At 44.1% G+C, this 14,190-nt stretch overlaps 2 protein-coding genes across 4 annotated transcripts; one reads left to right on the forward strand and one right to left on the reverse strand.

Moving 5' to 3' along the window:
* Positions 1–1,741: 1,741 nt before the first annotated feature.
* On the forward strand, positions 1,742–9,857 carry gprs. Of its 3 annotated transcripts, XM_064679793.1 has the most exons (9): positions 1,742–1,900; positions 3,035–3,214; positions 3,400–3,558; positions 3,962–4,000; positions 5,150–5,267; positions 5,322–5,653; positions 5,858–5,998; positions 6,194–6,244; positions 6,422–9,857. In XM_064679793.1, the coding sequence occupies exons 2-9, from the start codon at positions 3,044–3,046 to the stop codon at positions 9,413–9,415; spliced, it is 4,005 nt and encodes a 1,334-aa protein (XP_064535863.1). In that variant the 5' UTR covers positions 1,742–1,900; positions 3,035–3,043; the 3' UTR covers positions 9,416–9,857. The 3 variants fall into 3 exon arrangements, with proteins under 3 accessions (XP_064535863.1, XP_064535861.1, XP_064535862.1); XM_064679791.1 differs by lacking the exon at positions 3,962–4,000 and having other exon boundaries at positions 6,194–6,527; XM_064679792.1 differs by lacking the exons at positions 3,962–4,000; positions 6,422–9,857 and having other exon boundaries at positions 6,198–6,379.
* Positions 9,858–11,509: 1,652 nt separating this feature from the next.
* On the reverse strand, positions 11,510–13,164 carry Amyrel (Amylase related). The gene is made up of 2 exons (XM_064679794.1): positions 12,488–13,164; positions 11,510–12,434 (listed from the first exon to the last, which is right to left on the reverse strand). Exons 1-2 carry the CDS (start codon positions 13,130–13,132, stop codon positions 11,607–11,609), a joined length of 1,473 nt encoding a protein of 490 aa, XP_064535864.1. The 5' UTR covers positions 13,133–13,164; the 3' UTR covers positions 11,510–11,606.
* Positions 13,165–14,190: the final 1,026 nt, after the last annotated feature.

Below are 14,190 nucleotides of genomic sequence, written 5' to 3' on the forward strand. Positions count from 1 at the left end.
ATTTATTTATACCTAAATATATATATTTAATTTTTTAATAAACATTTTCATTTTATTATTTTTATATATTTTAAGAGATGCAGCGGCTTGTATGATCTATAAATATTTATATATATGTACATATATATTTAGTTAAAATTTTAATTGCATAACAAGCTGTATATTATTAATTTTAATGTGCTCTTTGTCTTGCTTTTTAGAAATTCTCATTTACATACGTTTTATTTTTGTGCAGCTTATTTTAATTCACACCCACAGTGCGCCGATCGTTGGGGTTGTTTGTGTTTTGTGTTCGATCTGTTTACGTTTCAAGTAGCTGCCAGGTCATGTGTTGTCACCAAAAATTTGTTTGTTTACTTTTTGTGCCCCTGGTTTTTACGGTTATCGTTTTGCGATGGCTTGAAAACTGTGAAACACGCCTTATGGCGCCAGAAGGCACAGAGTCGAGCGCATGTCAAGTGGCCAAGCAGTCGCTTGCCCAAAACGCAGTCCGCATCCTGGTGTCCCTGTGTCAACTGTCAACTGTCAGATTGTGAGCATTGTTTACGTTTTGTGGCGGCACCTGCGCACTGGGCACATAAACAAGCCGAGCTGCCTGTACCAGCCAGTAATGATGGGATGCAAACAAGTGGCTGCGGGCACCACGTTTTCTTGTCACGAACACGCGACAAACTGTTGCCCTTGCGGGTAGGGTGGTGTGGGTAAAGGGGGCCTTTTGCCCAGCGCCCCTCATTTTGAGTATATCGATTGAGGCAGGACATGCGCAATGGGCTCCAGTGTTGACTGCTGCTGCTGCCCGACATATCGAAGGAAACTCCTTTTGATGTAGACACAATAATTACGAGCCACAACGTACAGCGACGGGGCATGCCACTGAAAAAGTATCTGCTGCGTGTGCAGAACGTTCCCGTGCTTCGTCTGAAACGGTTCACAACAGTTTAGTGTACTTCACTGTGTGTTCAGTGTGTGTTTGTGTGTGTCTGTGCTTTAAGAGAAATTGTTAACAAAAAAAAAAAAAAAAAAAAATCCAAAAAATAACAACAAAATTTGTTGCTTGTTTATTTGTCATCATTTGTAGTCGCATTACAGTCCTTCAAAATATTATCTACACGCACATAAATTTGCTTTTTGCATTTAATTTGTTTGACTGTGTGTGCGAGTCATCGACTGTGTGTGTGCGCGCCCGTGTATGTGTATATGTGGGTGTGTTGCTTTTTTTGCTTTGCTTGACTAACACGCACAAACACTCCCACTCACACATGGACACATACGCAAACCAATACTTGTAGAGAGCCAAGTACACACGCATTTGTGAAAAGTGAAAGTGAAAGCCCCAACTCGGAGGAACGACACGAGCCTTGAATACATCTATATATATATTTATATATATAATTATATACATCTATTTTGTACATCGCCAACGCGCTTAGCAAAGTAATTTACCCAGAATCAAAATTTTAGACAGCATTTGCTGAGCATATTTCAATTTAAAATCCAATCTTAATCCAAGCAGCCCTCGTCCTAGCACCCTGCTCGGCGCCCCCCTCGTATTTATGCGTAGCACATACAAAATTTTGCACACACTTATACACAGCACATTTGGGAGTCACCCCGCCCAGCTACACTCCCCTCCCCCCTCGCTTTACAATATATACCCCCGCATGCTGTAAATTCAATAACGTGATTATTTTCCTTCTCAAATTTTTTAACTGATTTTGTAAATTTAATTTCTCATTTCGCTCGAAATGTATACGGCCCTGCAAATTTTCTGTCGAACTTTCCAAATTCTTGCAGTCAAAATGATATAATATTAAGCACGCTGACGGATCTTGAAATCCGTTGGAAAAAGACTTTATTACATTTTTCAACTGGGCCAGAAATCAAACTCATTTTGCAACAGGTAAGTAAATAGTTTTTATTTCTATGTTTTTTGTTGGGAATACTTTTACACCATTTTTGTTTTTTATTTTGATAAGACTTGCAGAAATTTTCGAGTTCGCAACACTAGAAGACTTTTCCTTTAATTTAATAATAAATTTAAGCTTATTATTAATAACATGCTAATTTAAATATATTTTTTGTTTAATAAAAAATTTGAAATAGCATGAGATAAGCTTTTAAAATACGATTTTTTATTATTATTATTTTAAAATAAAATGTTCATAATTTTTAAAATAACAACAAAATTCAGGTAAAATGCAAAATGTTTAAAAAGTTTTTTGATTAGAAAATATGTTATCATATTGTAAATTTCTTTAAATAATTCAAAAAATAATCTTAAAATGTTGTTTATTTAATAAGAAAGTTCAGGTAACATGCTGAATTTTAAAAATATTTACTATATTTACTTATCTATCATACGTAGTTTTGGACCCCTATTTCAAGTTATATCATGCTGCATGTTCTCCACTCGGTTTGTAAGCCTGAAAATGTGCAACAATTTTCGGCACAAGAGAGGTTGTAAACGTGAAACAACCCTGCGAGAGCACCCTTTCCTCTGACTGACTATACATTTATTAACTGGTTGTTGTTCATATTGTAGGAACTATTGTTGTTCTTGGCTTTGTTGTTCTTTTTGTCGTTGTTGTGGTCCTTGTGCCATGGCTCTTCTCGCCATTGTAATTGTAATTTATTTGCCTTTGCTACATTCAAGGACATATCCAGTGCAGGTGCTACACGCACGGCTGCCCACAGACAGCTAGAGACGACAACTGCCAACTGTGTGCTTTGTGTGTGGTTGTGTGTGTGTGGTTGTGAGTGTGTGGTTGTGTGTGTAGCTGCTGTTGTCTGTGCGCCTGAATTACAATTTAATTACTTTGGGAATCCTTGCTGACTTAAAGGATCAACGCGAGCTGCGTTGAATCAGGCTCGTATATTTATAGCACATTTCTTTTTTCAATTAAATTCCGTTTTGGCCAACAATTAAACCCACGGCTCAAACTCAATTCCCGACCCACGCGCCTCGCTTGGGCAAGTCAATGCTTAAATGTCAACTGGCGCCTCTCTCTCTAACTCACTCCCTCCATCGTTGCAGTAAACCCAAATGCCAGAGGCATTGATATTACCCGGCATGGCTGACGCAGAGCCGGACCTATCAACGTTCGAAAATAAAACGGGACTCGCCGAGGACATGAAGTTTCTGGCGTCCATGCCCGAGCTATGCGATGTTACCTTCCTCGTTGGTGACACCCGTGAGCCCGTCTGCGCCGTCAAGGTAGGTGTGTGTGTGTGTGTGTGTGCGTGTGTCCATGTGCGACTGGGTGTGTTGGTGGTAAATGTGTGTGCGTGTGTGCTGAAAATCAGGTCACTGCGTAATCGACGCAGCATCCATGTTTATCAGAGCCCTTAATTACAGTTCTCCACTCTGCCTTCTTCCCCTTTTTCTCCTTCTGCCCGCAGGCTGTGCTGGCGTCGCGTTCGCGCGTTTTTGCCAAAATGCTGTACGCCGCACCGTCGCCGCAGCGGAAGAGGGAAACCACCACCAAGGAGAACAAGCTGCGACTCTTCCTCAAGCGCTCCTCGGAGCCCCTGCTGAATCTACAGAATGCGGCACAACAGGTTCGTATTCATAATCGATTAACGTTGACGGGGTGGGGCTGGAGTGGGCGGTCGGTTGCTTGTGTGAGTGGGACAATTATAATGCCCATGTGTATGCGTATGTGTCTGTGTCTGTGTATCTGTATGTGCATATGGTGCATATGCTGTGTATGTGTGCGTGTGTGTGTGTGCTGATTGGGGCATCTTTTGAATATTTATAATGTTAAGCTTTTCAGTTATTTTCCGAATTGGTATTATATTTTAATGTATTGTTTTGAACATTGCTGTAAATATTCACAAAATGAAGAAGAAACAAATATACGTTTAATAATATTTATGTAATTTTTTTGTGCATTCTCTGTTGTGACTCCATTCCCAAACATCCAAACACATATATACCAAAATATAAAACCCATAATAATAGAGAACCGGTTTCACCCAACAATTAGCTCCGATACCCGAGGTAACAGCCTAGTATGTGTATGTGTGTGTATGTGTAATGTAGATAGTTGTAATTACCACTGTGTTCTTGTAACTCGTACAGTAAACGCTCTGAAATTGAAACTTGCTGAATTTATAAATTTCCAGAAATTGTATCTATATATTCAATGCAATTTATCTTTGTGATATCAAATAATGATATAATCCATTAAATTACATAATATTTATGTACCTTTATTATTTTAATAATAATATTCATTTAAGTTACAATTTTTTACTTTGCTTTTTTTGCTAGGTTAAATAGTATTTTTAAGAATTGCAATTTTTCACAAATCAAAGTCTACTTTGCGAGCGTTTACTGTACATGCTGTGCGTGTATTTGTTGTATATAGTATGTGTGCATATGCTTCAAGGCAGGTAATATGAGCAGAGACTTGAACATGCATCATAAACTATATTTATTTATATATGTCCTCTTTTAAAAAAATCGGACACAAAACAAATACATGTTTGATGTTTTATTTATTATATATTTTGTTTAAAGACTCGAAGACTCCAACTGTGGATTTATTAATTTTGACAGATTTTAAATTATGACTTTTATTTGAACTTAAAGATTTGGTGCATTAAATTGTACCTCAAATGTTAACTGAAAGCAAAAATTACTCTTCAATTTAAAAATGGTTCCAATTTAATTTATTTTAAGCCAAGCAAAAGATGTCCGCAATATTTTGTCCGCCGTGTCATATTTGTCATATAAGTTATTTGACTTAATTTGTTTGAATGCTCTACGAAGCTCCTTTAATTAATTAACTTTTCCGATATGCTATTGCTTCTTTTCACCTATGAACACCTCTTTCTGATTTACTGAAATGAATCTTCTATATCTCCTAAATCTATCTACTATTAAAAATAAATATGTTTGTGTACAGTTTGCTTTGTGTCGCTTGCCGTGTGCACTACAACTTTAAATCAAATTATATAAATACACCGCGTTATAAAAGTATGTGGAGAGCTCATGTTTGGTTGGATTTCAGCCAAATCCAGACATGAAGCTCGCCTTGTATTGAAATGTTATAGTTCTATTAGCTGTCTTATGAGTATGTTGTAGGCCGTAGTTCATAAACAGCTCTCTAGCTAGCCATTTTCTAATCTCACCACGTCTTTGCAGCCCTCTGGTCAACAGCATCAGACGCTGATCATTGAGGAATTCGAACCGGATGTCTTCCGTCAGCTCATCGAGTACATTCACACGGGGTGTGTGACCCTGCAGCCGCGCACTCTGCTGGGTAAGTCCTGGATGCTTCTCCCTGAAGATCATTACGAAAATGTGTTTCTTTCAGGCGTCATGAATGCCGCTGATTATTATGGCCTGGAGGAGCTGCGTCGCGCTTGCGCTGGCTTTGTGCAGTGCTGTATAAATGTGGACACTGTATGCGCCCTGCTGGCATCCGCCGAGCGTTATATTCAATACAAGTGCACCAAGACACTGGTGCAGAAGGTGCTGGAGTTTGTGGACGAGCATGGCAATGAGGTTTTGAATCTGGGCAGCTTCACGCTGCTTCCACAGCATGTGGTCCGTTTGATTCTCGCACGGGAGGAGCTGCGAGCCGACGAGTTCACCAAGTTTCAGGCGGCGCTGATGTGGAGCAAAAAGTATTTTGACAACAATCCAGTAAGTGGCCGAAAGTTCCCCAAATCATTTATAGGGCTTAAAGCAATACATTCGGCTTTCGCTGTTCCAGTTGCAAACAACCATTTCGGTTGTGTTAGCTCGAACATGTTGGCTGACTCGAGCAGTTCGATACTCGAAAGCAGATCCGCTTGAAGCGTGTGCCGAACTATTTACCGAATAATCTAATATATTTATGTCTTTTAGAACATTGACATCAAGGAGATACTGGGCACATTTCTGGAGTACATACAGTTCCATAAGATACCCGCCAATGTGCTGATGCGTGAGATCCATCCACTAAATCTTGTACCGTATGCGATCATAATGAATGCGCTGGCCTACCAGGTGGGTTGTGTGCTTAATCGTCCATTTGCTGTTGGCTGCTTTGGTGTTTAACTCAGTATCATTCATGCCGCATCATTTATCTATCCATCTGCCTCTCTATCTATCTGACTATCTGTTCTATTTATCCATCTATCACCCATCGCCCATGCTATCCATCCTGTTGTCCCCCTTTATGTCTGATTCTACAACTTGCAGGCAGACCCAGAAAGCATCGACCCCGGAAAGCTGTCTCCCAACTCTAGCCGAGTAAGGCGTGCCCGTCAGAATCAAGGCAGATCTATGTCCGTGCAAAGCTCCCTGGATCCATATGGCTCCAATACCACGCTCAGCTCCAGCGGAAGCAGCGACCCCACCAGTGGGCCGCATCACAGCAACTAACATAGGTTGAACGGCCCCTCCTCCTCCTCCTCGTCCCATAACCAGCAGCACCGCCATCGCCACCATCACCAGTCCCTGCCCAAGATACGCAAGGCAAAGTCACAATCGTTCCGCACGCGCCGCAGCCCCTCCGAACGCCGTAGCCCTAATGCACCCACTCTCACGCTGAATACGAGCGCGCTCAATGGTGAGAAGAAACGCAGCCCATTGACACCCAAGAGTCCGGTGTTGCCGCAGCCAGAGTCCAAAAGTCCCGGCAGCAGCTCACAGAAGACGCCCACCACGCTCTCCCGCCAAGGCACCCTGCGCACCTCCAGTCGACGCAAGAACAGCGGCCAGTTGACCATTTCGTTGAGTGCCCAAAATCAGGGCCGACGTAGTCCAGTGGGTCTGAATGATCGCAGCCCACAGGGCAGACGCAGCCCGCTCTTTCCCAGCAGCGGCCTGAAATCGCCCAATGAGCAGCCCAGTCCGACGGCGCGCAGTCCCACGGGTGATTCACAGCGTCGCAGTCCAACCTTCAGCATACAAATACATACGCAGGAGCGTCGCTCGCCACTAGGCGCTGTGGCACCCACGGACTTTAGTTGCCAGGCAGGGCCATCCAATACCAGGCGCAGTCCGACGTCCACCGTGCATGTGCAGGACATGGCCACAGAGCCGGAGGAGACGGGCTTCAGTGGAATGAAACGTCCCTCGATAAGTCTCTTTACGCCCATCTATTTTGCCAGCGAGAAACGTAGTCCGATGGGTCCCATACCACCAATTACGGTGTCCAATCCCGCCGAGACCTACAAGAGTGCGGAGCGCGAACGTGAAGCAGCCGAGGCGGCAGCACGGGAGCGGGAAAAGGAAGCTGCCCAGGCACAGCCGCAGCCCGAAAAGAAGAGCGTAATGCGCGAGATACTGGCCTTTGTGCGCAAGCCCTCCAAGCATATAACCACGCGCACCAATCGCTTCGCAAATGCATTCACGCGTGCCGAGTCCGGCTCCTCCAGCGGACCGCTCATACGGCAGAGCACCTTCTCGGCCAGTCCGGCTGCCTCGTCGACGGCCGCCAAGAGTGCCGTGCAGAAACAAATGTCCGAGGTGGGCTTTGAGCCGAAAATGTCGCTTAAGTTTGCCCACTACACGAAGATGTCGCTAAAGTTGCGTCGCCTGGCGCGTCGTGAGGAGGAGGAGAAGCAGCAGCAGCAACAGCAGCAGCAGCAAAAGTCATCGACAGTCAGCTCGGCGGCGGGCTCGAAGCGTGCCAGCACTGATTCCAATGCGGGCAATGCACAGGAGCAGGTAGGTGCCACTGAAGTAGAAGAGGAGCTGCCATTCGAGCTGGCGAATGTGCACTTTGAGAAGGTAGGTGAGTCCTATATCAAGCATGAGCGACTCCGCGAACTGGTCGAGCCCGAACTGGAGCCAGAAGAGGAGGCCGAAAATGGCGAGCCGGAGCAAGCGGATGCCGCCATGGCACAGTTTGTCGAGGAGGTGACCAATTCCCTCAAAGTGGTCGCACTCAATGGCGACGGTGGTGTGCCGGCCGTGCATCATTTTACGCGTCGCTCCGAGAGCCGGGAGCCCATTGAGCCGCGGATTAGCGAGGAGCGAGAATCCGATTCGAATGATCTGATTATACCCGAAGAGCTGCGCGCGGAGCTTGTGGAGATTTTGAAGGCCTATGCACCAGAGCCAGTTTATGTTAATCTGCAGGCGCTGCGGCGCGAAACCGAGGAGGCAGAGGCGGTGGCACGTGCCGTTGCAGAGGCAGCTGCTGCTGTGGCAGCGGCTGCTGAAGCTGCTGCAGCTGTTGCAGCTGCAACGTTGCCGCCGGCGCCCGAGAAGCTACCGCTGCAGTGTCCTACTATTGAGTTTGAGCCGCCATCGCGTCGTTCGTCTTTCGATCCGCCGCGTTCGCCGTTCCTGGAACAGCTACGCAGTCCGGGCGTCGATACGGACACAGATCTGATCAATCTGCAGCGCCTTGACTCCGGCGGCGACAGTTTCGAAATGGTTGAGGGCGATCGGAAGTCCAGTCGGGCTGAATCCAGTTTCGACTGCCCCTATTCCTCGCGTGACACCAGCTTCGATGTGTCCATATCGCGTTATCAGTCCACGAGTTACGAGGATCAGACCTCCAGCTTTGAGATCGTCGACACGGACGATCGCCGCCGACACATCGATCTGCGCAAGAGCTCCATTGAGCTGGTCGATGCGGAGACCTTTCATCGTTCGGGCTCTTCCTGCGGCCGCAAGTCTTCGCTTGAGACGCACTTCGACTACACGCCTTCGGAGACGAGCGGCATCACGCCGGCCCGCTCACCTAATTTTCCCATGACTAAGAAGCAGAAGGCCGAACATTTCCGCCAGCTGCACATCTCGCCCTTCAGTGCCTTCTCGCGGGCACGCAGCCCGCTCTCGCAGCAGACCTCCTCCAACTACAGCTCGCGCGATAGTTACGATTCCAGCTCATCGTATCCGCATGGTCATGAACCGCAGCGCAGCCCGTACGCTGATCCCAGCAAGAAGCACTTTCCGCTGACCATCAAGCAGCGCGAGGAGGAGGTCAAGACTTTTCTCTGCACCGATTTGCGCTGCGCCTCAATCTTCGAGCCGCGTCCCAGCTCTGTGCTCACACAGCAGCTCTCCACGGGCTCCATGTCCACGCCTTCAGCCTCTGGCTACACTAATGCACCACGCATATCTAGTGCTATGGGCGCCCCGTTGCCCGCAATTGGCGTTGGTGTTGGTGTCGGTGTCGGTGTCGGCGTCGGCGTCGGCGTCACTGTCGGTGTTGGCATTACCCATGCAAATGCCTCGCGTGGCTCCCGCGGCTTTTCCAGCGGCAGCGAATTCGAGCCGCCCTCACCTCGACGAGCCGCGAGCGCCTCACCGAAGCATACTTTCACATTCCGCATCGTGATGAAAAAGGTTGACAGCTCACCGGAGGCGCTGTGCCCGGAGCGGCATCGTTCCCGCATCATCGATCGCTATCGGCGCCGCGACAGTCGCCGAAAGCGCATCCAAGATGCGGGCAAGAGTTTCTAGGCGGCGGGTCGGGGGAACGAAGTGAACCAAAATGCTTAAAGTTTGTGTGCCTAGTTAATGGACGTACTTGCTAAGTTTTGAGTTAGAAATTTTGAAATCGTTTAATTAATTTAATTAAAGTTCGACTTCCAAACGAAGCGAACAACCCATTCCTATTGAATCCCAGGCAGCAATCTCTGTATGTCCGGCCAGAAGATATATTCATTCAGCAGGGCGTACATATTTTTGACAATCTAAGTGTTATTGAATCCAAGAGTTTTCCAAAAAGTATCTCTTATCAAATGGAAAAAACTCGCCTCTAGTCGTAAGTTATTCAAGAATCTTAAAAACTCAAAATGCGAACATCAAACTTTATAAAATGGTTCTGGTTTTAGGCCGTTTCAAAACTCTATGCTAAGTATTTGTAATGACAAAAGCCCTTGAATAAATCTTTATAAATATATATATAGGCTAAGACAGATCATTTTCATATTTAGGCTAGTTATTCTTCATTAATATCATCTTCAAGGATTAAAAGATTAAAAGAAAGTTTGGTTCAATGCTTGCAAGGTACAAATTAAAATTTACACAAGAAATTTCTTGCAAAAATAGAATGAAAAAAAGAGAAAAAGAAACACACAAAATATTCTAAAGATCTACAAAATATATGTGAAACAATAATTCCTCCCACGATTTACCTGATTACTAATTAAACAATAGAGAGAAGAACATCATATATATGATATATGATCTATACTTGCATTAAAGTTGATAACTAAATGTTGTAATGTTTGTGGTATATTATAAACAAATATTACGAGTATGTGCGCATTTTACGTGGTTCCTGTTATATAGATATATTATGTATTACAAATTTTTGATGGACTAGCTATATACATATATATATATAACTTATATTGTTAAAAGACAAAATGATCAATTCTATAAAGCTATTTAAGTGCTGCTATTGCAAGGGACAACGTTTATTATTTAAACTTAAGACTAAACAAACAAAATCTGAAAAAATTTAATTAAGCATAAATACTCTATGCTATATGCTCTATATACATATATGTATATGTTTAGGTACATTTAAAGCTGGGTTTGGGGCCGTACTTAAATCTTAAAAAAAAACTTGTGCCGAAAATTATTAGAATGAAAATAATGTATTTAAAAGAGCAACAAAACAAAAAATTATAATATTTCATGTTGTTCGAGCGGTTTTTTGGACTTCGTGTTTGTTTGTTTAAGAAGAAAAACTCTACATTTAAGCAATCTATGTGGTGTCTAAAAAAACACATTAGTTAATAACAATGATCAACTCTGTCAGCATAATTTTTAAAATAGTCAGAAATAAGACATAAAAAAAAAAGAAAAAGATATCAACATTTTACAGGTATTTACGCATATAAAGCATTTAATTCTAGTTATATATACACATATGTATTCACACGACATCATGATGCATCAACATGAGCCACATATGCATATGATGGTGTATCCATATTATATACTCTATATGGTACAACATCTTATGCAAATCTAGAACAATTTTTTCGTATGACTAACATGAATGCAAGTAGTTGAAATGTTGCTATTTTGATTTGTAGTTGCTTGATTTTGAAAACTAAAACTAAAACTAAACGCTTGACAAATCCGTAGTACTCGAGAGCGATAAGATATCTGAACTAAATTTTGATTTGCCTGTGAATGCCTGGAGTGAGATCTGACGGGAGATCGAGCCGAGAAAGCACCCAACTACAATTTCACAAATGCGACTTTCTTCTATTTACAGACATTTTATCTAGCGGATTTATTGGATGTGAGATGCACAGGCGTGGCCATAAGCATTATTATCATACGCTTAGCAATCAAAAAATTTATATATGTATATTGGATTGAGAAAGAGAGAGAGAGAGAGAGAGAGAGAGTTACAAGTAATTGTCCCAGTTCAAATTAAAGTCCACTCTTCTTCCAGTTGCAGTTGGGAAACGTGTTCTATAGTTCAAGTTTATACTTTGCATTTGTACCGTTTCTATCGTTATCGTTACAGTTATCGATCCTATCATAAGGATATATATGTGTATTTGAGGGCGCAATATTCGTTTAGCCAAATTATGGTTTATGTGCGTTTTATTGTATTATTGAGAAATAAATCCCGATTGATTGTTGTTATTTGAAAAAATTGTGAAAATTCTTTTCCTTTTTTAATTTACAAACGCGCATCCGTATGCAGAGCCAGGACGCCGTCAAAGTCCTCGGCGCCAATGTTAATGTAGCCATAGCCATTGCCATCCACAGTCACCGATTTGCCTGTACAGGCGCCATTCACCAGACTGCCGGATATGACGTCACAGTATTCGCCAGCTGGCAGGCAGGTTTGCAAATGCTCCGACAAATTGTACAGATTATTATTGAAGGCCACAAAGCCCTTGGAGCCGCGGCAGAAGGCAATCTGATTGTCACCATTGTCCCACCAGTTGGTCAAATCGGTGCCGCGCACGGTGTTCTTGAAGCCCACCATATTGTAGATCTGACGCCAGCGATGCTCACAGATCCAGCCGTTGGTGCAGGCCCCATCGGCATCGAATTCCGGCGAGATGATGCGCTCCTGGGCATCCTGCGGCGGCGCCTGATCGCGGTTATCAAAGCCAAACGAGCTCATCACCTGGCTGATGCCGTATGGGTAGGCCAAATGGAAGGCGGTGGCCATTTTGTACAGCTTGGGCGACTTGTAATTGAGCTCCTGCCCACCGTCACGCTGATTGTCATGATTGTCCACAAAGGTCAGTGCCTGGTCGGAAGGCAGGAAACCCCAATCGGTGCCCCAGCTTTGGAGCCATTTCAGCGCATTGTTGCCACGGAAAGCCTTGCCAATTTCCTCCGAGAAACGGAACTCGGTGACGGCGCCAAGGGGTGTGTACTCATCGCGTGAGACTGTCTCATGGCCATGATCGATGACCTCCTGGTAGATGAAAGGGCGGGCGTTGTTGGGGAAGCCGTGGTCGGTGTTCAGGTCACGCATGTTGCTGTAAATATACTATAAAAGGCAGTTTAGCCAAGAGTTCTAGCTCTAAGGACTCGCGATCTTACATCCAAATCGGCGGCAGCCATGTGCTTAGCTGCATCCACGCGGAAGCCAGCGACGCCGAGCGTAATTAGATGATCCAACACTTCGATGAGCTGCTTGCGCACGTGGTCACGGCTTTGATCCAGATCCTTGAGGCCCACCAGCTCGCATTGCTGCACTTGGAAGCGATCGTTCCAGTCGTATATCTCACAGCTGGGATGGAAATCCTGCGCTGTGTAGGGCACAGCCGGGAAGGACTTGCTGCTGGGCTCGGCCACAGAGCCGCCAGTGCCGTGGGCAGTGCCCACCCAGTCGCCGGACATGTGATTGAGCAGAACGTCAACATAGATGCGCACACCCACATCATTGCAGCGGCGCACCATGTCGGCGAATTCTAGTTCATTGCCGGAGCGTGTGATCAGCTTGTAGGAGATGGGCTGGTAGCGTTCCCACCATGGCCGACCCTCGGATATGATGTTCTCGGCAACGGGGCTCACCTGTACGCCCCCATAGCCATGCGGCGCCAGGAAATCCTCGCACTCCTGCGCAATGTCCGCCCATTTCCATTCAAACAGATGCACAATGGTGTTGCGATTGCCCCACCATTGTGGATTGTGCTGGGCCAGCGCCAAGCTGGCCAACATACAGACTAACGTTAACTTAAGCATGTCCCAAGAAACTGTGAATGGATGCCACGCGACACTCCACTTTTATAGTGGGACCTAATCTTATCATCACTTGACTGCGGGATTTGTTAGCTTCGTGTGGTACCAATTTACAGCCGGGCCAATCGCGAATATTATGCGAATTTATGACAGGCCCAACCAACTGGCGTGTTGACCTATGTTAATAATAGCGCAAGACATTACTCAGAAAAATTCCCTAAATGTAAAATAAAAACATTTTGATTTGTATTATGAACGGTTAAATGACAGCTGCAACTCACACGTATCTAATTACATTTATATTTACAATCTTTTCAATTATAAACACTCCAGAATCGAATCGAATATACTCTATACACTTCATACTCTGCATTTGTTTATTAAATGAGCTGATTCGCACACTTAAATTCACATATTTGGTAATTCAATGCATGTTTAATGTAATTTTTTACATATTTTAATATGTCTAAATTTGAAATATTTTGTTTATTTTGCAATTTTCCAGTACATTTAAAACAGCAAACGGCGCTAATCGAATTTGTGTTCGATGTCAATGTAATCGATAGTAGTAATCGTGTGTCTTGCGATATATTTATCACGCACAGCCTAAACGATATATCGAAACACAGTCAGTCAATCACAATTGCGGACCGCAAAAATCTAAACTTCAGTACGTATTGCCACTAACCAAAAAACATGCCGTTCTATCGCACAAATCATATGGAAGAGAGTAAGCCAAAGGAGTTTCCTGTAGTGTGAGCGATCAAAAGATGTCATATGTATATTTTACTCGCTCGTTGGACCAGATGCAAACCAATTTTTGGAGACCACCTATTTTACTCTGCATGTCCGGTCTATATGTTTTTTGGTTAGTGGTATTGCGTTTATAAAAGTGGTTTTTACGTTTTTTTTTTAACCAATATTGTTTTTAAGCCATAAATATATGTATTGTGAGTGAGTGGCAAACGAAGGCAACAATTTATTTCTTTGTTTAGTGTGCTTAAATGTGTGCTTAAGTTTAACCCCCTCAATGCAATGCGAAGCCAAATGTTGCTGTGCGG

Source organism: Drosophila montana, unplaced genomic scaffold, assembly GCF_035044405.1.
Source record: "Drosophila montana isolate Dmon_TW-CO22-7 unplaced genomic scaffold, ASM3504440v1 contig_2081_1, whole genome shotgun sequence".
In the NCBI taxonomy this organism is placed as follows: Eukaryota; Metazoa; Arthropoda; class Insecta; order Diptera; family Drosophilidae; genus Drosophila; species Drosophila montana.

Coding starts and splice junctions, on each gene's coding strand:
- gprs (XM_064679793.1), top strand. CDS start 3,044: ATGCCAGAGGCATTGATATTACCCGGCATGGCTGACGCAGAGCCGGAC. Junction 3,559..3,961: donor TACAGAATGCGGCACAACAG/GTTCGTATTCAT, acceptor CCATAATAATAG/AGAACCGGTTTCACCCAACA. Junction 5,999..6,193: donor TGAATGCGCTGGCCTACCAG/GTGGGTTGTGTG, acceptor TACAACTTGCAG/GCAGACCCAGAAAGCATCGA.
- Amyrel (XM_064679794.1), bottom strand. CDS start 13,132: ATGCTTAAGTTAACGTTAGTCTGTATGTTGGCCAGCTTGGCGCTGGCC. Junction 12,435..12,487: donor TGGCTGCCGCCGATTTGGAT/GTAAGATCGCGA, acceptor TGCCTTTTATAG/TATATTTACAGCAACATGCG.